Source organism: Odocoileus virginianus, chromosome 4 (genome assembly GCF_023699985.2).
Source record: "Odocoileus virginianus isolate 20LAN1187 ecotype Illinois chromosome 4, Ovbor_1.2, whole genome shotgun sequence".
In the NCBI taxonomy this organism is placed as follows: Eukaryota; Metazoa; Chordata; class Mammalia; order Artiodactyla; family Cervidae; genus Odocoileus; species Odocoileus virginianus.
Genome location: NC_069677.1, coordinates 55,968,470 through 55,993,572, shown reverse-complemented (window position 1 = coordinate 55,993,572; position 25,103 = coordinate 55,968,470). Strand labels below are relative to the sequence as shown.

General features: G+C 45.1%; 1 protein-coding gene across 9 annotated transcripts in view; it reads left to right on the top strand.

Annotated features, from left to right (window-relative positions):
• Positions 1 to 25,103, top strand: part of MED12L (mediator complex subunit 12L) — a 340,418-nt gene that overhangs the window by 35,462 nt on the left and 279,853 nt on the right. For all 9 annotated transcript variants that reach the window (XM_070466580.1, XM_020886558.2, XM_070466578.1 and 6 more), the window contains exons 3-4: positions 2,611 to 2,802; positions 7,326 to 7,485. In XM_070466580.1, the coding sequence (XP_070322681.1) occupies positions 2,611 to 2,802; positions 7,326 to 7,485 (352 nt within the window). The remainder of the gene's footprint in view (positions 1 to 2,610; positions 2,803 to 7,325; positions 7,486 to 25,103) is intronic.

The following is a 25,103-nucleotide window of genomic DNA, read 5'->3' as shown; positions in this document are numbered from 1 at the left end:
CTTCCCAGCCCAGGGATCGAACCCGGGTCTCCCACATTGTAAGCAGACACTTTACTATCTGAGCCAGCAGGGAAGTCCTCACTGAGTCCAGTTATCCATAAGAAGTTCCAGAATAAATTATACCAGTGTCATTCCAACAGCAATATTAATTTGTAAAGTCTACAATTCCTCTGCCATGCCTTTTGTCTTTAGACTAAGTTAAAAAGTTCATTTTCATTAAGAAAATGTAGTCAGTGTTGTGTTAAAAATTTTTCTTAAAAAAAAAAAATTTTTTTTTCCTTGAATTAAGTCTTTTTTCTGTGTAATTATTTTAACAATTAGATATATAGATAGGTTTATCTGTTTCTGTTTGTATTCTTTTAAGGTTTGGTTTTTCATCCTTTCTGAGTTTTAACCAGAGATAAGCATTGTTAAAAATTTGTGTATTATTTCAGATCTCTTTATATGCACACATGTATACACAAGCATATGTAATTTGCTTAACTGGCAACTGAAATATTCAGTAGGAAAGGCTGTTCACCTCAAAGTGATTTGTAATAGCAAAAGTTTGAAACACTCTAAATGTCCATCAACAGGGACAATGTGGGTATCCACACGGACATTATTATGTATCTGTGAAAATGAATGAGGACGCTCTCCATATACAAATATGGAAGGAAGGTTCTCAGATTTACTCAGTGTAATAATGAAGTATAGACAAGAGAAGAATATATTTGTGTGTGTTTGTGTGTATTCACACATGAAGAAACACTGGAAAGACATAAGAAACTAATCAAGGTGGTTACTTGGAGGCAGGCATTGGGAGCTGGGAATGAGGCTCTTAACTTTTTTTTTTATTTTGGAATAATGTGAGTATATCGCTGTTAGAATAAAATTAAATGTATGGTCATGTTTTTATTTATTTTTGAGTTCTGTTATGAATTTTCTCTGAGCTTTTTTTTTTTGGGAAGTTGACTTTGCTTACAGTTATTAAATTGTTCATAAAGTTTGTTAGGAAGTAAAACATACACACAGTCCCTGTGTTCCATTGCTATTATTAAATACATAGAAAAGAATATAATTGCAAGAGATTGCCCAGACTTTTTTAAAAAACAATTTTTGCAAAGCTCTTTAATGAGTGGCTTGGTTTAATTGAATAGTCTCTTCAGATCTCTGTGGATATTCTTGATAGTTCTTAGACTAGTTTAAAATTGTTTTATGCCTTTATTTTGATTAAACTCATACGTAATTGCAAATAAGGAATCTTTTAAATATAAAACAATCTACATAGGTAGGTGTTTCATGTCACTGGTGCAAAGACCAAATACTGCTTAAGAATCTTGCTTATTTTCAAACAACTGTTTTCTGCTGAATTTTTGCATTTAATTTATTCTCTGGATATTCTGCACACTTTGCTTAAAAAAACCATACTATGAATTTGTTTAAGAAAAATAAAGTTCAGACTTCTTTTTTTTCTAATTACTACAATTTTTATTGCCATATTACGTCAACTTGGCAAAACAAACTTTTTCATTGTATATCAGTCTCAAGGAACAGGAGATGCCAGTTCACATTAGAAAAGTTGTACCAGCTATTCACCCTGGCAGGTAGACTTGGCTGGTTGTTTCCAACTGTGCTCCAGTCTGTAGACGAATGGTTCATCGAGTCGTGAGGGTTAACCAAGGCAGTGATTCTCATCCTGCTGCAGCGTGGTAGGCATTTTGCTTTAATCATGGTTGCTGCTGTCTGCTAACCTTATTGAAGGTGTTTATTAGAAATTATTGTCCACATCCTGGTACTAAAGAATTTCCAGAGGACACAGTGTGATGCTGTGATAGGATTCTTGGAAATTCCAGCAGGTTTTCTGTGAATTGGTTGAGTTTTTCGATATTCCTTGGCCCCCTCCCGTCTCGTCCCTGTCTCCTCCTCTGTCCTCTAAGCTTTTGTGGTTAATCTGAAAGCTCCGGTCATTCACAGAGCTCCCTTTGCTACTTTGTTCCATTCAGAGCAAGTAACATCAGCTTTCTCTTAAAACTCCTGTACTCATGAAATTGGCAGCTCGATCAAAAACGTTGAATATTTAATTTAATTGAACCTTTTGTAATTTGCCATTTAAATAAATTAGATTTCTCTAGACTCATTTTTTTTTTTTACTCTGAGTGTAAATACAGAGTTTCCTTTCCAAAAATACATGCTATTAAGATAAAACAAGGAAAAGAATGATTACTGTGTTATTACTAGGTTCTGCTGTTGTATGCTACACCTCACAGGAAAAAGATTCTCTCCAAACGGGTGTGTATTATGAAAAAGACAGAGCTGAAGATTAAAGCAGAACCCCTTCTCTTGAAATTTATTCAGTATGTAATTAATTTTATCTTACAGAGATTTTCAAAGGTGCTTTTTTCCCCCTCGAATGGCTTGTGAGTAGTGAAACAAAGGTGCTCTGGGAGCGTCTGCATTATGTTAGTGTAAGGAAATTACATCTCTTGGCTTCAAGGTCTCAAATTGCTCTTTTATTTTCTGATGGGCTCTTTGGAGATTTTTCACTTAATACAAATAAAATACTAATATGTACATTGCTAACATTCTTGCTTTTTATCTTTAAACTTTTTCCTTTTTTCCCTTCCACAGATCGGAGCTTATTTTAGCAGCATATTAGCTGAGAAACTAAAGCTTAACACTTTCCAGGACACCGGAAAGAAGAAACCACAAGTTAACGCTAAAGATAATTATTGGCTGGTTACTGCTCGATCCCAGAGTGCGATTCATAGCTGGTTCTCTGACTTAGCGGGAAATAAGCCACTTGCTATTTTGGCAAAAAAGGTATTTAAGTATTTCTTGCGTTGTTTTCCTTGTGGCCTTATAGAAATGAAGCTATTTGGGATAACGCTGAAGTGTACATTTCTTTTCCCCAGGTCTCCCCACAGCTCAGTTTCAGTGGCAGGTATGTGTGCTGCTTATAGGCTGTTGGCCCTGCATTTTGGTGGCATGTGGTGCCAGGGACATCTGGAGACCTGAGCAAGCCACACAGGAAGCTGTTGATACAGTAGACAGGGTTTTAAAATCAAGAACAGGCAGCGAGACTTCATTTATTCCTGTTACATTCTCAGTTTTCTTAGGCCGTGGTATACAAAATGCATTGAATAGAAATCCTTGCTTTAATATTATTTCCTTGTCTTGAAAAGCGTCCTTCCAAATTTTTAACCTAAGTCTCTTTCTGAACAAGTGAGATAAAAGATAGTGATTCTGTGTGTGCGTGAAGAACATCTTTGAAGAAGTTTCAGAACAAAATGGGGAAGTTTTATTCACAGTCCCAGCTTTTTGGAGGAGGGGGAGTGGAGGGAGGGAAAGGAGGCTTCTTTTAGGGTCTTTGCCTTTGATCATTTTCCTCAAATGGGAAATACTGCACGCGTTCAACAATCTTACAATCCCAATAATATAAAACGTCCTTTGAAATTTAGATGAGAACCAGATACCTCCCTCTTAGTCTTGATCTCTGACTTCTTACATACCTTTCAAATAATCCCCAGGTCTTTCTCATCTCCCCTGAAACCCTTTAGTTTCAGGAGAGCCCATCTTCCATTCTTAAATGTTCACGAATGGCTTGGTGCAGGCTCAGGTGAGAGGAGAGCTCCTTTGTGTATTGAGTTGTTTGTTTTCTAAAGCAGCTCTTTGAAAATAGTGCCTGTAGCGCCTGTTGGCTTCATTTTGCTCTAGTGTCAGAGCATCACGTTGCCTTTCATAGATGGTAGTGCTTAGAGGCAGCTGAAGTCCTCGCAAAGCACAATCATCAGCGTAACCCCCTCTTGCTCCTCAGGGAGCGCCTGTCTCAACCCAGGCCGAACCACATAGCGTCTCTTTTCCACTGTTCAGCGTACCATGTGGGCCCACAGGGGTGTGTGAATTGTATCTGAAGGCCACAGAAGTCAAAGGCCATCCTTCAATACTTGATGTATTTCTGCCAATAGTTCATACCCTCCATGTGGGGTTAGCACCTTCCACTCCTCTGTAGCTAGCCTGATGTCTTTCTTTTTAGGTTTGCTTTTTTTGTAAGCTTTTAGAATGCATTTTTTGGGGATATTTCCTGCAGGCAAATACTGGTGCGGAATTGATGCCCTTGCTTTAGGGGTGTATGGCCTCTCATCTTTATGGAGGGCGATGAACTGCGGTGCAGTGTATTAGCCACTGTTCTTCTCTCTTTATTAGGAGCTGCCTCTGGCCAAGTCAGGTGTCCCTCAGGTAAGCTCTGACGTTAATTCTCTTTGCAAAGTTAAAATACATTGTCTTTGTAAAACCATTGAATATACTTAACTTGTTCATTTCTTGGGCATTTCAAGAGCCATTCCTTCCCATCTCTTCCTCAGCATTTCATCCTCCTGAGATGGTGACGGTTCTGTAGAACTGGGTAGAAAATGGCATTCTCCACATGCTCCTTCATATTAGGAAGTTTAAATACATCTTGTTTAATTTCTGATATTTATCTGTGAGGTGGCTTGGTACAGAAGACCTTCATTTTCCTGTTAAGATCCTGAGTCATCTTCCAGCTCTGATCTAGAGTTCAAAATAGTTTCCTGGATGGGACGGGATCCAGTTTCCGGACCTGGTTTTCTGCTACTGTAAAGCTCCACAGTACCCCAGGTGTTTAGCCTCAGAGAGGTCTTCAGAGACCTGCAAAAGGCCTCTTGATTCAGTCATGGTCACAGCTAGCTTTGGAAAAGGAGACTTCTTGCTTCTGGGGATATCCTGCTAGCCTTTGGAACAGCCCACTAGGAATGATGTTTCACTTCCGGTGACTTTGATTACTGTGGTCCAGGAATTTCTGTTTGCCTCTATCACTGCCCAGCTAACAGGGGATGCCGATGGTAAGGAGCTTGCGAGGAGAAAGGTGATACCAGGGTGGCCCTTTGGCCAGTGGAAGACCACCACATGCCAGATGTCTTCCTTTTCTTTTGGTACCTAGATGCAATTCCTGCTTGATTTAGAAGCCAAACGGCTGCCCGGTGACTGCCTGGGTTCAGCTACAAGTTGAAGTCAGATGGTTTCTTGGCTGAAAGTGGAATCCATCTCTGTAGGAAGTCATACTTCAGTCAGAGTAAACATATTTTCCTTCCTGAGTTGGCCCAAACTGTAAATTTGACAAAACCATCAAAATGTGTTTTCTTCCTTAATTAAATAACTTTCTTCACATATGTTCTTCTGAATTCCAAAGCCCTTGATTTGAGCCAACCGTTTTTCTTAGGGTTCTGCCAGCAAGGGCAGTGAGCTACAGGTTTGCCTTGCACTATTCATGGAAGACTCAGCTTTGCCTGCTATTTCATCTAAACGTTTCACATGATCAAAATGTACCCCTTGCTTCTGGGGATATCCTTCTTGTCCGTTGCTGCTCAGAAGAAATCCGTTTTAGGCTTCTGTAAAGATTCTATTAGTAATACTTCTGTGGAGATGCTAACTTTACTTCTTGCACTTGCCTCATTTTTGGGCCTTGGTTTTGTATATAATATTTAGTCTTTTGGTACATCTTACCTAGCAGGGAACCTGACCTTGACAGCTAAAATTTAACTCCCTGATACTGTACTGTACGTCCTAGTGAAGAATCCAGCAGTCTGGCCTCGTGCTTTCCCTTTCCCCTGCCTAAATGATAGTGAACCCAGGCCTTGTGCCCCGTAAGAGATGGGTCTTGTAAGCTCAATGTTCAGGAAGTTTTCTTGTTAAAATACCTCACTGTGATCCACAGAGAGGACATTTTCCAACTTTAGGCTGTGTCACTTTCAGCCCCTTTTTAGTTTTGTGGTGAGCGACATAGTTGCCTCTGTCATGGGAGTTACGTTCTAACGTCAGCAACCTCGGCAGGAATAGCACACGGTCAGAGGTCTGTTATGTTGACCATAAAATACAGTGTATGGACACCCTGCATCTCAGGGTCCGACCAGGCAGCTTTCCTTCATCATTGGAGCAGCTTGACGTTTCTTTGGGAAGAACCAGGGGCAAAAGGTACCCTGTTTTGAAGGGCTATGTACAAAAACCACTTTTTAATTCTAGGATTACACTGTACCAAGATTGTGAGTTGTCAAGTTCGTAACAAATGTATAATGCAAAAAAATCCACTGTCTAAGCCACTGGCTAACTAAGAAAAATGCCGTGCCTTATGAATCAGTTAGCTGGTTGAAAGCTTTGATTTTTCAAGAAAAAATCGAGCATAGAAACCAGGGCTAGTGATGTTCATAATTGTGGTTTCCAGAATTTTCTTAGGACAGGGTAGAGTCCGTGGCTTGAGAATATTTTGGGGGGCATGGAGAAATCTTTGGAACTGGCAACAATGAAAGTTGTCATAATTTTGATAAATGTCATTTTTTTGCTTTATCCTCCTCACCCTGCTGATACGTGGACAGGATCAGTTTATCTCATTCATACGTGAAGAGCCTGGGCATGATGGGTTTAATCGCACAGACCAGGGCCAGGAATGAGACACAGCGGTCCTCACTTCAATTGGGGGCTGGGGGTGGGACGACGCCTGCTTCTCCAGCTCACTTTTCCCAGAGTGCTGCGTTGTAGCCAACGTGCCCTTTGTCTACTGTGTTACCCTGTATTCATAAATTGGATAGATATGTATGGATAAATGGGCTCTTCCTAGGGTATTTATGAGGGATTCTACAAGACCGGATTAACTCTTACAAGCCATTCAGCAGTACATTGGGATACTAATTTGCTAAATAGTACCTTTGTGGTCTGGAAGAAATAATTAACTGCCTCAAGTGCCCACTTTCAACTAGTGAATTAATTACCCAGCTATTTCTAGCGCCGTGTTTATTAGGCAGATTCACTGAGCCATCATTTTAGCCTCTATTTAAAATTTTGGGCTAAAGGCTCTTTTAGAAGCTTTCTGGAAATTTTCATTCTTATGAAATGGTACAGTTGGAAAGCTTTATACAAAAATGCCCTTCAATAAGATAGTGGGGATAGCTTTTCTCATGATCTGTCCTTTCCAATTTTGAGATTAAACTCCTTGGAGGACTGTCATGAAATTATTTCCCTCTATTGTTGATGCAAGGAGTAGCTTTCAGCATCTGAGAGCTTGAAAATAATTTGTTTTTATAAATAAGAAAGCACAACTGATAAAACTCTACTGCCAGTGTGCTAAACATAGTGTCGATTCTTTTTTCTTGAAATTTGCTTAAAATGTTTTATTATTTTTTAAAAACCACATGTGCCATTTGAAAATCCATGAGGAATAACTTTCTCAGAGGAAGCATGGACTTAGAGTCTCTTTCTTTCACTTCCCCTTTCTTTAGGCTGGCCTAGTGATGAACATGATATGGGATGATTATAAATATGTTATTTCTTTCTAGGTTCCCATCCTTAGTAAAAAAGAAGATGTTTTTGCATATTTAGCGAAGTATTCAGTGCCAATGGTTCGAGCAACATGGCTGATCAAGATGACGTGTGCCTACTATTCTGCTATTTCTGAAGCGAAAATTAAGAAACGTCCGGCCACTGATCCCAATTTGGGTAAGTGAGACAGTGTGATGCATTTTAAATTATCCTGTAAATCACTGTTGCGGGCTGAGTACTGAGAAGGTCCGTTGGTGAAGCTAAGTCTCGAGTGGTGTAGATGGGGGCTGGTTCTGTTTGCTCAGCACAGATTCCCAGTTCTCTCAGCACGTCCGGGAGCTCTTAGCTGTAAACTGTGTCCTGAACACTTCACCACCACTGTGACTGACTTGTGCTTCCAGCCACCCGTTTCTTGGCTGGAGAAAGGTCACAGTCTGCTAACTGGTCCCCCCGCCTTTATTTTTGCTCCGGACATTCTAGTCTCTCCGCAGCCGCCACGCTGTTTGCTCAGCCTAAACCATCCCATTTCACGTTCCTGTTTAGGGTAGTTTTTCATCACAATGAGAATAAAGACCCAGACTCCCCCGCGGGGCCTTCCGTGCTCTGGCCCCTCTCGCGCGAGGTTTCAGCCGCTCGGCCTTCCGTCTGTCCCTCCGGCGTGCAGGCTCCTCCTTTCTCAGGGCCTCCGTCCTCCTCCTCCCTTCTGCTTGGATTGTGGGGCTTCCCTGGTGCCTCAGCGGTAAGGAATCTGCCTGCGGTGCAGGAGCCGGTGGAGACACGGGTTCGATCCCTGGGTCGGGAGGACCCCCTGGAGGAGGGCATGGCAGCCCGCTCCAGTGCTTTCGCCTGGAGAACCTCAGGGAAGGGAGCATCTGGTGGGCTACAGCTCACGGGGCTACAGCTCACGGGTCGGAGAGCCCGATGTGACTGGAGCAGCTTGTCGCACGCCTGGACGGTGGTTCTCCAGGGTCCGCAGCCTCGTTCTCTCCCCTGAGGCTTCTGCTCCAGTGTCCTTTCCCCAGGAGGTTTTCCTGGGGCACCCCGATAAACAGCACCCCCTCTCTTTCCCACCTTCCTCCAGTTACGTCCTCACGTGTTGTTGTTTTGTTCACAGCGTGTTTCTCTGTCTGAAACTGTCTTTTAAGACTGTGTCTGTCACCCCCTCACACCCGCGTGCACGCGTGCTGGGGTGGACATTTGTTGAGTGAACTGAAGGGAAGCTGTTTTCAGTCAGAGTTTCCACTCTTTGGCTGACTTGACTCCTTGAGGCAGTGCTAAAACCTGCTTTATAGAAGATGTAATGCTGCATTAGAAATGTGCGCAGAGGACGACACACACGGATCCCATTGAGAGATTTGGTTTGCACATAATTCTTACTGAAATGGAGATGCGCTTATGGTTTTATAAGACAGACACCCCACCCCCACCCCGACTGCAGAGCTCTGAGGAGGAGCATGAATGGGAGGCTCAGATGTCTTCCGATGCCAGGGCTCCCCGGGTGAGTGAGTGAGGGCGTGAGGCGTTTGGAGAGGCGGAGGGAGCCTTGGTGAGCTCTGAAAGCATGGAAACTTGGATTCAAAGCAAAGCAAAAAACCCGGCCTGATTTCATGGAGTTTAGCATTATCTCATATCTGTCAAAATAACGAGCAAACACGAACTGTACCTAGAAAGCAAAACCAGACTGTTGTTTGTGTGTCCGTGGGTAAATGTCAAGGAAACAGTGGGGGGAAATAATTCACCAGGTTACCAACGGTGGTCTCAGAGTGTTGTTCTCGCGGTACTCTTTCACTCATTCTGTATCTAATTGTTTTCATTGGTGAGTTAGTAAGTTCTGTCTGCTGTGTCCAACTCCTGCGACCCCATGGACCGTAGCCCGCCAGGCTCCTTTGTCCATGGGGTTTTCCAGGCAAGAATACTGGAGTGGGTTGCCCATTCCTTCTCCAGGGGATCTTCTGGACTCAGGAATCGAACCTGGGTCTCCTTGCACTGCAGGCGGATTCCTGCATTGCAGGTAGATTTCTTTACTGACTGAGCTACGAGAGGAGCCCTAATTTTTTTTTTTTTCATTAGCTTACTATTTTACTGGGGGAAACTGAAGAAATGCCTCCCCCCCTCTTTAATTACTAAAATAGTACCTTCTCATTACAGCATTTTCAAATGGCGCTGAAGCAGATATAGTACCGTGTCTGTTTCTTTTCTCATTTTCCATGTTTTCTTGAACTTTTCTTCATTCAGACACAAACATGTATGTGCAGTTCTTCTTTCTCTCTCTCTCTACTTCTCCACCCTTTCTCTCTGTCTCTCTGCCTCTGCATGTATCTATTGCATTTGCTAATACTTCTCCCTACAGCTTGGATATCTAGTTGATTACGTGTCACTTCTATTTTGATGACTAGCATCTAAAACCTGATGTGTATCAAGTGAAAGTCTTAATTTCCTACCATGCCTAAACTTACTCCTTCTGCCGACTTCTCCTCCTCAGTAAATGTTATACGTAGTCACCGGGTGGATAGGGTAAAAGACATAGTCCTTCTGGGCTCTTATCTTTCAGAACTCAGCATTCACTCCCTCCGCAATCCTGTTTACTTTTAAACTACAGCCAGAGTCCAGCTATGTATTCCTCTTTCCACTGCGCCTGCCCCGGCCCGAAGCACCGCCCACCTCCCCTGCCCCATGCCTGCCCTGTTTCTTGCAGGGCCTGTAGCTGATCTGGTTTTGTTCTTGGTCCTGTAATGACAACTTTCTACTTGTAGCCAGAGAGGTCCTGCTAGGACATAAATCACGGCCCACACTGGTGCTCAGCGTCCTCCCAGACGTGCGCCTCGGTCCGCACAGCAGCCTGTGTGCCCGGCGTGGCCTCAGGCATTGACCTGTGGGGACCATGCTCCCTCCCGCCCGCAGTGGTCCCCGGGTCTGCTCCATCCCCTGCTCCCAGCCTCACTCAGAGGACACTTCTGAGAAGCCTTCTCAGACCTCTGCAACCAGAATGTCCTCTTCCTGTCACTTTGTCTGTTTGTCCTGCTTCATTTTTTTCATAGCTCTTGTTATATTCTAATTCATTGATCACATACTTCTTCTGACTCTGAACTGTACTGTTCCTTCCTGAGGTATTTTGTCAGATATGTTCTGTGCTTGGTATCTTAGGGCAGTACCCGGCACACAGAAGATGCTCAGCAATGCTTAAGAATAATAAATGAATAATTAGGCTTGAGGCATTTGTGTGTGTGTGTGGCGGTGAGGGGTGGATAGTGCGTACATTTTTTTTTTTTTTTTTGTCTAGTTTGCCCCAGTTTGTAATTCTTGAAATTTTCAGCATCACTGACAATCACGGAGAGAATCCTCTGCCATTCCTTAGATGCTCTTCGTATTTTTTGATAACTTGTTCCTGTTCCTGTTTTCCTGATTTTAACTGTCAAAATCACAAAAAGGAAAAAAAAAAAAAAAAACCAAAACCAACCCCCCCCCCACAAAAAAAAGGTTTTGCAAGAATGATTCAGATGAACCGTAAAACAATTTTAGGATATTTTAAAATCTGATAGACTCCCATCTTTTGTGAAGAATGTATGGTTAAGAGTTTTTAGGGGTCCCAGATATAAATGGATCACCTGGATGTATTGTTTCTGCTGCCAAATGGAGGAATGCCTGCCTCCAGTGTCTAGCTTAGAACATCAAGGACATCTTATTGGATTTGTTACCTTTTTATTTATTTATTTTTTTGGCTCCACCAGGTCTTCATTGGTTGCTTTAGTTGTGGCACGTGAACTCTTAGCTATTGCACATCATATCTTAGTTCCCTGACCAGAGATTGAACCCTGGCCCCTTGCTTTGGGAGGTTGGAGTCTTAGCCACTGAACCACCAAAGAAGCCCCAGATTTATTACTTTTATTATTAATATCCTTACCAGCATCACCAGTTGGTTTGGGGTGGGGATTATTTTCTAAACTGCATACCACCCCCCCCCCCCAAGCTAAACTTCCTTTTGTTTGCACAACCACACAGATAGTTGACTAGGTTCACCTTTCACCCGCTAGCTGTGTTTTCTCATTTTTCATAAACCACATGACACACATGATTCTGTTTTTCAATTCAGTTTATTTACAAAGCATTGCATGGTCTTTTTGACTAGTTATGTGTGCTAAAAAGTGTGAATGTTAAATCTGTGAAAGTCACTTGCCCACTGTCCTTTTCTCATGGTAAAGTATAAAAGTTTTGATCTTAGACATAAGCATTTAAGGCTAAGAGTATTTTAAAAATGCATGAATTTTAGGAGTCCACCCCAAACCTCTTAGGTCCAGCATCTCAGAAAGAGCTGTGGGCTGTAGTCGTTCTGGCTCTGCTGTGTGGCTGGGAGACTGAAAGTCAAGTCCTGAGTCTCTTCAGCTGTAGGTCCCTCCACCCTGATCCAGTCCACGTAGCCTTTCGTCATCACGGTTTTCAGCCTTTCTTGTTTGTGACTTAACATGAAGTCCCCTGGTTTGTATTCGTCCAGTTACTGGTGATCAGATCCATGGTGTGCACAGTTTGGTGGAAACGTCTCAGAGGCGGTGCTGTGAGTGTCTCAGCTCCTCCCAGCACATTGTCCTGGGACTGGTGGTGATAACCTTGAGATGGTGTCTCCCAGATTTCTCCCCTGAAAACTTGCTGTCTTATCCTTTGAAATCAAGAAGTGATTTAGGTAAACATCCGATTGCTCTTTCTTTCTTCTTACCTGTGTTTTAAGTCGTGTACTATCTATGCTGCACTGTAAGAAAAGAGCCCCCAGTTTCAGATATCTGAACTTGATTTGCCACCCCCCTGTTGCACCTGGTACGTCTCACTTTATCCTTTGTCTTCAGCACCTCCTCCAGCTTCTGTAAGCAAATGACACAGTGTATTTGGAAGCATTTGGCTGTGTAGACATAGCCGCAATGTAGCAGCTTTCACACTCTTAGCAAGCAGTACAGCCAAGCAAGTATACACACACATGTATGTGTTGGGTTGGATTAAATTGCATGCACTTCAGAAGATTAACTTGCAGTAATAGTGTCTGTGTTCTGGCTGTGATGGTGAAAAGAACCGTTCAGCACATTTGGGGCAAGATTGACGGTCAGGTGTCACCCTTTTCTGGCATTGGTTTTATGGCTTCTGTTGTCTTGATGATCGTGCTTAGGATTTGTAAAGTGTTTTCCGTAGAAATGGCCTTTATTCCTTTGTAATAGAAACATATGTTTTATTTTCAGTTCCTACATTCAGCGCTGAAACAGAGCTATAAAGCACTGCTGTTTGATTTTATTGAAGAGAGTTTTTCCTAAAGTTAAGTGGGCTAACAGCAACAAGGGAGCAGACCTGTTGTGTAAATTCTTTAAACGTGGCAATGCAGAAATCTTCACTGTCATTATGCAGAGTTACAGATCTCAGATGTAGATGAAGTGAGTTTCTGCCCTGGGGAGATTTGCAGAGGGCAAAGAGGTATCCAGTGTGGTGTGTACCCAAAAGTGACAGGGAGTGAGAGGGGCCTTGGGTTTCTGGATGAGGTTTCATGTGTAATTTCAAGGGGGTCAAAGGTTGTATCATGGACGTGAGACCCATTTTTGGGAAACAGATTAGAAGACTAAATGCTTCGTGGTTAAAACTGCATTTAGGACAAATCCTAACGTCAGAGTGGACATGCATGCTAAGTCGCTTCATGTCCAACTCTTTGGGACCCTATGGACTGTAGCCCACCAGGCATTTCTGTCCATGGGATTTTCCAGGCAAGAATACTGGAGTGGGTTGCTATACCCTCCTCCAGGGGATCTTCCCAGTTCAGGGCTTGAACTTTAATCTCTTCCATCATCTGCATTGATAGGCGGATTCTTACACCAGCACCACGTGGGACCGGGATTTTAAATAGAAGTGATTTAGGTAAGCTTGGGAGAAGAAACTAGTTCTCCTTCTTTACAAGACCTGAAAAAATAAGAGGTTACAGGTGGACACGATGTTTAGAAAATGCTGTCCAGTAGATATTAGTGTTAACAGACTTGAGGGAAAGCACCAGGTGTGACACATATTTGATTTTAGAGATGTTTTAGAATTGAATGGAGTTTTGTGTTTAAAACAAATATCAGTTCGGTTCAGTCTCTCAGTCATGTCTGACTTTTTGCGACCCCATGAATCGTAGCACGCCAGGCCTCCCTGTCCATCACCAACTCCCGGAGTTTATTCAAACTCATGTCCATGGAGTCGGTGACGCCATCCAGCCATCGTATCCTCTGTCATCCCCTTCTCCTCCTGCCCCCAGTCAAGTGTACCTGTCTTCAGTATTTTGAGTTCACCAGAGAAAAGCATTTAAAATGGTGTAGCTAATATATAAAAATAAAAAAGTGAAACTTAAACAGTAACGTAATTAAAATCTTTGAACAGATTGGGAAATGTGACTTTACAGCAAGTAACAGAGAACCTTGTCTGTCTGTGTAGGAGTCTCCCCTGCCATAAGGAGGGGTCTTACTGTTGCTGAGTTACTGAGTTATGAATTCATCATATAAATCTAGTATTTACTATCATTATTGCTGTTAACTGTTAACAGCATCTCCCCACCCCCCCACTTTAAACTTTTTATTTTGTATTGGGGTATAGCCAGTTCACAGTGTTGTGGTAGTTTTAGGGGAACAGCAGAGGGACCCAGCCATACACACACATGTATCAGTTCTCCCCGAAACCGCCCCTCCCATCCAGGCAGCCACAGAACAGTGAGCAGAGGTCCCTGCGCTACACATAGAGTAGGTCCTTGTTGGTTATCCGTTTTAAACACCAGCGTGTGCATGTCCATCCCCGACTCCCCAGCTGTTCCTTCTCCCACCCTTCCCCCTGGCACCCAAAAGCTCGCTCTAAGTCTGTTTCTGTAACAGCATCTCTGGAACGATTGTGGAACCGCTCTCAACCCTGTGCTAAGCAGGACTTTGGTGTTCCCAACGTGTGCAGCCTTGGGGTTGCTCCCCCTCTTGCCGTGAGGCCCCGGGACGGTGTTCCCTGTCGTGTGAGAGCAGTCGGTCCTCTGTGGGGAGCTCGGGTGGCGGTGATGCGGTCTTCCCCATTGCTCTGGCTGTGTGTTTACTTGGTCCCAGCTCTCATTTAGTGTTCCGGAGCCCTGTGAGAGAGGTGCTTCACCCCCAGCTCACAGATGTGCACCCCGATGTGTTGGGTGCACAGGCCCCTCAGCACACGTGTCCTGACTCTGCCCTGAGGCTTTTGCTGGGCGCCGTGCCTGGCCAGCGGGGGCGGAGGGGAGAGTGTGGTCCCAGCCCCCTCGGTGTTCACAGCAGGGGGAGTGGACACATAGCCAGACAGTCCGGACAGTGGAGGAAGGAAAGGAGACAGTGACGCGAGTGAAATGCAGACGGAGTCCCAGAGGACTTGGGAAGCCCAGGGAGGCCACAGGGAAAGTGACATTTGAGTGCAGTTTTGGAAGAAGCAGGATTTTCCGGGGTGGGGATGGTGGGGAGGCAGGCTTGGGGGCTGTTTTCCTGAGAAGGGCATTTCTGGCTGAAGAATGAGATAAGCAGAGGAAGAGGTTTGACGCGTAAGCGCCAGGGTTTATGTTCACCTGGCGCATGGGTTACCCGTGGGGCTGGGATGAAAGGCTGGCGTGTTTGCTGGAGCGGGCTGATGGGGACCCACGGAAGGACTGTTCATCACTGCTGCTGTTACAACCCTCACTCCTTGCTGCTTGGCTGTGAGTGGGCATAACTGATAGCATCTTCTGGATGAAATGAGTCAGTACTTCTACGGCGTTTAGAACAGTGTCCACCACGTAGTGAGTGGCCGGCGAATATAGAGTGTAACTCGTCTGCACTAGGACCACAGTTATTACTAGCCAGTCTCTATAAATTATTTTATATATTGTCCTGGGAATGTTTCAGACACGATTTGTAATCATCGTAACATGCTTGCAATGTAGGTTTTATTATTTGGTTCTGTGTATGAGGGAGCCGAGCCTCAGAAGTTAAGTAACGTGCTGGCACAGACGGAGTGGACCTACTGGAAAGTGTTTGCTCTTTCCTCCCCGCTGTGGCCTAAGGGTTGCTGGGTGTAGAAGGGATTGTGCGGATGTTGTAGGTCTGGGCCCCAGGGGCCAAGAAGTGTTGCTAAGGAGAAAGGTAGGCAGACCCCAGGCTACAGGGCTCCGTGGCTGTGGTCAGCATCAGAGCGGCCAGGACTCTCTTGTTCCCGTGAACGCCACTGGGAGCAGGCAGAGCGGAGCAAAGCCCAGGCTGCTCAAGAAGGGACCGAGAGATGAAATTGCTTGCAAGATGGGCAGCTCTAATTCTGGCTGGGAAGTGTTGGGTGTTTGATATGGTGAAAAGTGACAAGACATGTCTTGGACATGAGGCCCTTTTTTGGGGGAAACAGATTAGAAGAAGATTAAAATTTTTCGTGGTTAAACTGCCCATGGGACTGCTCTGTTTACCCCCAGTCATTTCCTCTCTACCCCTGAGGTCTTGTTGGGTTGGGTGTTTGGGTTGGATGAGAGACTTCTCTTGGTTGACTGTACTCTAGGAACCACTGTCCTTATCATCCCCCCAAAGCAGAGAAGAAACAGCTCCCCGTCTTGCTCAGTAATTAATTTGTGACATACTCACTGAGCCATTTGGACTGCAAAAATAAGCCCTGCTAAACACATAATTGACGGTCTGGTTTCTTATCTAAGCCAACCAGCTTACTTTCAGTTCGGGTCCTTGAAGATGGTGCGTACTTTTTCTGATTCCAGGGACAAGCTTTGAGTTTCAAGTCAAGACTGCCCCTACGTTTTCTTGTGTGGCTTGTCTTCTATTTCTCATTAAGGAGGTATCCAGCTTGTTTACTATGAAAATCACCCTAAAGCCTGGACAGATGTGCCTGAATCAGCATAATTTAAACTCACACTTTACCTAGGCGTGAAAGATAGGTTGTAATTGATGACGTAACTCCGGCTGTCTGTTGAAAGCGACTCTCCAATAGGAGGAGCAGGACCTACGGGTACAACGTTGGCGCCTGCATCCTTCCCGTTCCTCAGTAATTTTTCACCTGAAAGTTTAGCATCCATTGATGAATCAAGTTCAAGACCATCATTTCATTGGGAATGGCTAGATGTTGACATTCTTCTGTAAGAATGGGCTATCCCTCGTCACCTGTGATGCATCATAACTCTTTTCTGAAAAGGCAGAGTAAACGTGAATTCTTTTCCTGTGATGATCGCTTCTCAGAGCAAGAATTGCTGCAGTTGCATGTTTAGCTTTTCAATAAATGAGTTTCTCTAATTTTTTTTCTGATTTTAAAATATTTATATTTGATCATTTTTATGGGGTTGCTGATACTTATTCAGCATTTTACAACCAGTTATACTTGTGCACTTTAGTGTTTAGTACAGAGGTGACCAGTGGAAGATGCTTCAGGCTCCTCTGTGAATCCTTTGACATGGTACCATTTGGCTTAGAGCACCTCCTTTTTGGGCAGGAAGGTCATCCAGGCTCATCTTTTACTTTTCTCTGCCTCAGGCCTGCAATCAGCCATTTCTGTGTGGAACTCTGCTCCTTTCTAGTGGGGAGTGGTGTTTAGAAAACCAGATCTGAATGCTGAAGAGATCATGGCCATGAGGTGTGCAGTGGCATCTAAGCCGAGTCAGTGGATGGATGGATACGTACGTGTCTGTGTGTGTGCACACAGACGTGTTGTGCATGCATGTGGGAGTTTTTATTTCTGTTTCCAATTTATCTCTAATGTTTCCCTTTAACATTAGAGATTATTATTGATTTCACATTGATCTCGTATCTGTCACATGGACAATGAAATGATTTTTAGTGACAAGGACCTGGTTACTTATTTGGTTTCCTTGCTGAAAACACATACTAGCTTCAGAATTGAAATCTGTGTGATGGGAGAAGGGCAGTAACATCTTGGTGGGAGCTGGAAGAGGGCTTACTGTCCCACCATCTTCTAGGAGGAGGCCAACAGATAATGCTTAGAATCAGGAAGCACAGCAGCAAGCCCGTTATTCAGAGATAAAGTGGTAAACAAAAGAAGCACGGTGAATAAAAGAGTTGAAGATAACTGCTTTTGGAGAATGGAAAATGGGGGAGTTTATGGACTATAGGCTGCTGTTTTTCACGACGTCATACGCAGCTATTGGACTTTAAGACCTGTGCAGGTGTAGCTTTGAAATGTTAATAAATAAAAAGTCAGCCAAGCCTAATCTCAGTCTCAAATTATTGCTCTCTGTTTTTGCTTGTTAATGCCTTTTCTGGAAGATATCTTGCTGTAAAAAACAGTGTTTTGTGCAAAAGATTTGACGGAAGCTCAGGTAATGTATTACAGTTTTAGTTCATCCTAAATGATATTTCAGGAGCTTACTCTTCATTCTGCCAGCTACTTTCTGCTTAAGACTGAAACAAAAATGGGAAGAATTTTGTATTCTTCCAGGTGTGTAGCTGTTCAGTTAATTGGCTATGTAAGGCTTACAGAGACTTAAAAGTTGTGGTAAAACACACATCAGATTTATCATCTTAACCGTTTTCTGTGTATAGTAGTCATCTTTAACTTGTCTGCACGTTGTTGGGGAGCTGGTCTCCAGAACTTTTTACCTTGCAAAATTGAAGCTCTATACTCATTAAATAAACTCCTCCTTCACCTCTCTCCCCTCCCCTAACCTCTGTCAAATGCCAATATACTTTCCTGGTTTATATCTTTAAAAGTTTATAACCTTTAAAAGTTCTCATCAAGTTTAATATGCTGCAGTGTAACTCTGCATTCCACATTGCCACCCTATGGAAACATATTTCAGCTTTTTCTAAAGTAAAAATTTTATAGCCTGTTCCATGTTGGAATGCTGGTATGTGGTAGTGGTGGTTATTGTTGGGTGTGTGTGTATTTATGATCAGTTAAATTTTTGATGAAGTCAGAGGTAATGTCTGCTCATGCTTGCTTCTGAATTTCTCAGGAAAATGTTTTCAGAGAGCTTGCTATGTTTCACTTGAGTAAAGAGTGATCTATTATTTTTTTTTTAAGGCATATTAAGATTCTCTGCATTGGAATAGATGCTGTGAAGAATTCTAACCAAAAGGAGGCTGTTCTGTTTGCCTTCAAGGGGGCTGCCTTAAAGGATTTTTGTGGAAACAAGATGCATACCAAAAACACACAGCCATAGTCAGAACATAATTACCTGTAATCCTATAAGAAGTGATGGGAGACTGGGAAAATTAGGGGAGGTTTTCTGAGAGAATTAAGTATGAGCTGGGCCCTAAAGAAATCTAGCCTTTCAGTAAAAATTGGGAAAGTTTTGTTTTGCTTTTGCATTTTAAAAAAGTATTTCTTGATCCTAAATTATCTAATTGTCTTCCTCTCTGGCAAACTGAGAGCAAACGAGTTATGTTTATAGTTCTGTTACGTGCACTGTATTTGCGTTGGGCTTTACCACTGCCACTTCTGGTCTTGGTTTGGGTGAATCACTTGGTCTTTTATTTCCTGTTCAGAACCCATTGCCACTCAACACTTTCTCTGTTTTCTGGTCACTTTTAATACTGACTCCTGGTCAAATTAATCATCTATAATAAAATACTGAGCAGCATCCCAGTTTAATGAAAATTTAGTTCTCTGCTCTTTATGAATTGTTAGTACGTATGTGTGAGTCTGCCTATAAGGAATTTTTGTAGTTCGCAGCCTGGTTTTGTATATTGTCTTTTGGGTATGTCCTCAAAGAATCCCTCTGAGGTAGCTGGGTGTCTCCATTTATTAAGTGGGTTGAGAAAAATCCGTGAAAAGTGGGAGGACAGAGAGTTGGCTCCTGGACTCTCATTTCTGGGTCTGTGTCCTCTACGGTTTCCAAGCGGCTCATATCCGAGAGGTGACTGAGTCGGGGGCAGGGGAGTGATGTTGGCGAGAGGTGTGAAAGGTGTTGCAAGAAGCTCAATATTCAGTGAGGTTTTCACTGGTTGTGCATCTTGTAGATCTGTTGCTTAAAGCATAAGCAGGATTTTGAGGAAAGACAGCTGCTTGCATGACTTACAACTTTCTTTTGAAAGTAGATCACAGATATTCATGGTAGAAGACCACAGTAAAATACTCAGAAGAACGTAGTGAAGTCTCACTTCCCTGTCTCCTCCTGTGGTCTCCCAGACCCCTCAACATGTACCTCAGAAGGACCTGCTATCATGTTTATTTTGTATATTCTGAAATGTGTTTCTATGTGTATCTTTAGTGCATGTTTTTATGCTCATTGCAGAAAATTTGTGCTTGTTTCATGCTGTGCCCAGAGAACCTTGTTCTTATAAGGGGCTCTATGCTGCTAACTTTGTAATGACTTAGAAAAGCTGGATCTCTCCTTTCTGTACCTTGTACTGGAATGTTAATTCCTTGATGAATAGAAAGCTTTTTTTTTTTTTTAAATAGATATACTCTTGAGTTTCAGAGTCATTTTCAGACAAAGTGTGTATAATCTTCCAAGTGAAATCTGCAATAAAATGGCTCTTAGGCCTGTTTCAATTCACCATGATTTTGGAGTTGAGAGATATATTGGGTTGGCCAAAAAGTCCGTGTAGTTTTTTCTGTACAGTGTTACAGACTAGCTCCAGTGAACTTTCTAGCCAACCCAATGGACTATATTTGTAGGGTAGAAAACACATGAGGGTCCGTAAATGGTCAGTTGGAACGTCTTTGTGAGAGTGACGTTGTTGCTCGGTAGCTAAGCTTATCTGACCCTTTGTGACACCATGGACTGAAGCCTGCCAGGCTCCTCCGTCCATGCGATTCTCCAGGCAAGAATCCTGGAGTGGGTTGCTCTTCCCCTCTCCAGGGGACCTTCCTGACCCAGGGTTTGAACCCGAGTCTCCTGTGTGGACGGATTCTTTACCACCCAGCCACCTGGGAAGCCCTGAGTGTAACACAGATGGAAATAAATGCATCATACGCCAGTCTTGGGTCTCCAGAGAAAAACAGCCCAAAGAAACAGGTGACGCTGGAGGAGATGATTGAGGGGGTGGGTCTGCACAGTCTGTGCGACCATTTTAAATCTTAAAGGCTTTGCTGCGTGGCGAGGCCGTCTGGTGATATGATGCCTGTATGTTTGTACTCGTGTTCCTCTGAAAGATACTTGTTGAGGATTACGAACTTGACAGCAGCTGCATTCGGGACGTTAAGTAGTCAACACAGTGCTGCTCTTTCCGTAGGAACTTTGACTCAGGGCACAACGGATCATGGAATTAAATTTCAACACAATCGGGTGGAGAGGGAGGTGGGAGTGGGGATCGGGATGGGGAACACATGTAAATCCATGGCTGATTCATGTCAATGTATGACAAAACCCACTACAATACTGTAAAGTAATTAGCCTCCAACTAATAAAAAAAAAAAAAGTGAAAAAAAAATTTCAACACAAATGCAAAAAGGGGCAAAAAGAGAGGCGGGTGTAGTTTGTTTCTGCTCTGCGAATGACGGGGGTTTTGTTTGTTTCTGCTCTGCAAGTGACGGGGGTTTTCTGCTGCCTCCTCCGTGGCAGAAGCCGGGGAAGGGTGAGGGTGGCGGTGTCTGATCTGCTGACTTCAGCAGCTCTGGGGTGTCCCGTGGGGCCGCAGGGGACCTGCGACCAGCACTGCTCCTGTTTCTCCTCCTCACGTGTCCTCAGGAGGGCCCCTTTTACTCAGGACTGCGCAGAGTGCGTTCCTCTGTCACCTCCTCGGGCCTCTTGCCGTGGATGTCCTCTCCTGGGGCCATGAAACCCTCGGCCTAGCCTCCTGACAGGGGAGGCGGTGGGAGCGTGTCCCGAGCGGTTAATGAAACGCACAGTTTAGTATTTGGAGAAGGAACTTCCCTTTTATTCCGCGAGAGGGATATCTATCTCAGTGAGGCCAAGGCCGTCACTCACTCAGGCATATTCAGAAGTCAGGAAAACCTTGAGGGACTTACCCTCTGATAGCTGCTGCTGCTGCGTCGCGTCAGTCGTGTCCGACTCTCTGCGACCCCAGAGACGGCAGCCCACCAGGCACTGCCATCCCTGGGATTCTCCAGGCAAGAACACTGGAGAGGGTTGCCATTGCCTTCTCCACTGATAACTGTAACATTAACTCCAACAACCACCTTGGGCCCCCTACCCCCCCAGCAGGGGTTGGGCCCTTGGGGGCAGGAGTTTCTTATGCACCCCTCCGTCAGGAGGAATCCTGCAGGCTGTGCTCAGGTGAGAAGCTGGTGGTGAGGCTGATGGGCGGGGGATAAGAGATTCTCATTCCAGGGGCTAGAATTGGATTCTGTAGTTGCCAGGAGTCTCGGCTTTGATGCATTGATGGGATTGAGCGAGAACAAGGACAACCGGGGGAAAAAAAAATCCCTAAGAGTACCAGTTAGCACTTGTCTGCATTGGCCTGGAAACAGGAATCAGGGACCTGATGGCGAGAAGGGAAAACTGAACAAGTGCCAAGTGCCGTCCCCAGGTATCCGCACCTCGAAGGCAGACGGACAGGCAGTTTCCTGGCCGCCTTGGGACTTGGGTTCCTCCTGCTCCGTCCCCACCAGCCCTTCTCTCTCCTCTCCCTGCCTGCGACCTCACCACCCATCCCCTTGGTTGGCCACTGGCCTCCTTTTTACGCTGAGCTCCTCCGGCATTAACTGTCAGCCTCACAGTGGTGCAGTTACTTCTCCATCGCTGTCAGGGCCCTTAGCCTTTGGGGGGTGTCGGTCCTCCCTCCTCACAGCGGCTCGTCAGGCCTTCGCCTCTCTTCAGGCTCCCTCCCCTGCCTGCACCCGTCTCTTGAACTTCAGAGAGGGGCAGACTCCCCCGTTGCTCAGCCACCTGCTTGCTTCCACCCCTTTGGACCCCCGTACAGACCTTCCCGCAGCAGCTGGTCCTCACCTGTCTGCCTGTCTTGGCCAGAGAGTTCCTGCTTCCGGCCAAGTTTGTTTCCGTCTCATCTCGGGGCTCCTGGCTGCCTGGTCCCATAAGTTATCTAAGTTTGCTTCCTTTCGAACAACATGTCACAGTTGTAAGCATCTTCTATCCCACTTTATTCTCAAAATAACCGTACAGGCGAAGTCCACTTACCAGCCCTGTTTTGTAGGCACGTGACTGAGGCATGGGTGAGTGACTTGCCCAGGGCTCCGAACCTGCCAAGTGATTGGAGCCTGGGCAAGTCAGGCCACCCGACTCCTGAACCCATGCTCTTCACCGCCAAGCGAGTTAACCTGCGCTGAAGGCTCAGGGTCTGGCCGAGTGACTGCACAACCCGTGTTTTAACTCTGCAGGGTAAACCTTAAACCCGTGCCTGCTGGGTTCTTCTGCTGTCATAATCTCATTGCTGAAGGCACTGACCCGCATGTGATAAAGGTCCCTCATCCGTGTCTTCACCCCGACCCTTCTGACCTGTTACCCACTTGCTACTGGACATCTCTTCCCACGAATATCTTGACATCGCAAATTCAGGTATTCAAAACTGAACTTAGAACCGGGAAACCTGAATAAGATGGGTGGATTGTGTCCATGTCGATATCCTGGTTATGATCTTGTCCTTTAGTTTTGCCGGATATTAACATTTGGGAAAAGTCAGAACTTCCAGATGGCACAGTGGTAAAGAACCTGCCTGCCAGTGCAGCTGGGTCAAGAGATGTGGGTTCAGCCCCTCGGTCGGGAAGATGCCCTGGAGTAGGAAATGGCTACCCACTGCAGTATTCTTGCCTGGAGAATTCCATGGACAGAGGAGCCTGGTGGGTTATAGTCCACGGGATCACAAAGAGCTGCACATGTCTGAGCGTGAACACACACACACACACAGAGGTACAAAGGTACATAGGATCTCTATTATTTCTTAACAACTGCTTCTGACTCTGATTATCTCAAAGTTTAATTAGAACAAGATAATGAAAGCAAACATATTCAGTTTAGCTCCCGCACCCTCCTCCCCTCTTGCCGTCTGTTCCGCATCTCTTTCCATGGCCCATGATCTGCTCAGCCACCCCACCGGCGAATCTTGCAGTTACCTGCCTCTCTTCTTCTCTACTCATGGGCTCAATCATGTCTGACCCTCTGCGACCCCGTGGACTGGAGCCCACAAGGCTCGTCTGTGGGATTTCCCAGGCAAGAATACTGGAGTGGGTTGCCTCTTCCTTCTCCAGGGGGATAAACAGGACGCGGGGGTCGAGCTTGTGTCTGCTGCCTGGGCAGGCGGCGGCTTCACCACCGTGCAGGAGAGCAGGTCTCCTCTCCCTTACCGGGTGAGGACCGTGCCGCCGCCTCTCTTGTTCCTCCTCAGTTACCTGTCCACTGCTCTGCACTCTCCTTTTTATTTGGTCTCCCCTGCAACTTCGGAGAATCTTAATTTACGTATCTGATCTCCTCATTCCTTCGCTTAAAATTCTTCAGTGTCTTTGAGTCACTTGTGGCAAAAGATCAGACTCTGTAGCTTGTCCCTGCCTGGGGACAAGCAGGTTGTAACTGCAGGTTTCTGGGCCCCCGTCGAACATTAAAGGGTAAAAATCTCTGTCGAGGCTGAATCTGTATGTTTAATGAACCAGCGCCCTCTGGTGACCGTTTTGTGCACTAGCATCTGAGGACCTCTGGCACGGGCCACCTGCTTCACCTCAGAGGTGCCCCTTTCTCCGTCTGCCTTGCGTCCTCTGCCAGGGTCCCCCTGCAGGACCTGCGAAATCACACACTGCTGTTTCTGCCCGTGGACCTGCTTCGTAACTTTCCTCAGAAGTTCAGTTGCTCAGTCGTGTCCGACTCTGCGCCCCACGGATTGCAGCATGCCAGTCTTCCCTGTGCTTTACTGTCTCCTGGAGTTTGCTCAAACTTGTGATGTCCACTGAGTTGGTGTTATCCAATCATCTCATCCTCTGTCATCCCCTTCTCCTCCTGTCCTCAATCTTTTCCCGAATCCGAGTCTTTTCCAGTTGGTTGGCTCTTTGTATCAGGCGGCCAAAGTATTAGAGCTTCAGCTTCAGCATCAATCCTTCCAATGAATTTGCAGGATTGATTTCCTTTAGGATTGACTGATCCTCCGCCCATGGAATTTTCCAGGCAAGAATGCTAGAGTAGGGTGCCATTTCCTACTCCAGGGGATCATCCTGATCCAGGGATCAAACTCAGCATCTCTTGCATCTCCTGAATTGGCAGGCAGAGTCTTTAGGTAAAGAATGCAATGCAGGAGACCCAGGTTGGGAAGATCCCCTGGAGAAGGGAATGGCAACCAGTCCAGTGTTCTGGCCTGGAAAATTCCATGGACAGAGGAGCCTGGCGGCTGCAGTCCACAGGGTTCCAAAGAGTCGGGCACGACTGAGTAACTAACGCTTTTGAGTGCCACCTGGGAAGCCCCACGCTCCCTCAGGACTGGGCTGAAACATCCCTGTGTTTGCTTACCGTCGTCCCACGGCATGTCAGGCCACTTAGCTCGTTGCTGTCCGTGTCTGGGACCTTGTGTTTCTACCTCAAGGATGAATCACCTCGGGTAGGGACTGCTTTCATCTTAGCTTTATAGCTCCAGGCCCCAGGGGAGCTTCGGCCCTTAGTAGACATCTAATGTTGGCTGCCACATGCCCGTGTGTGTTTGTTTGCTTGTTTTCGCCACACGGTGTGGCTTATGGGATCTTAGTTCCCTGGTTAGGGATGGAACTTGGGCCGCCTGCAGTGGAAGCACAGAGTCTTAACCACTGGACCATCTGTGAAATCCCCCATGATTTTTATTTTATTTTGAGTTGTCACCCTCATCACCAAGTAACAGTACTTAGCGTCATTGCCAGTAAATAAAACCAGAGAGAAATAGCCCGTTAAAAATAACACGGTAAAATTACTCATCCAGACAAAAACAGATATTCGCTATCTGCCA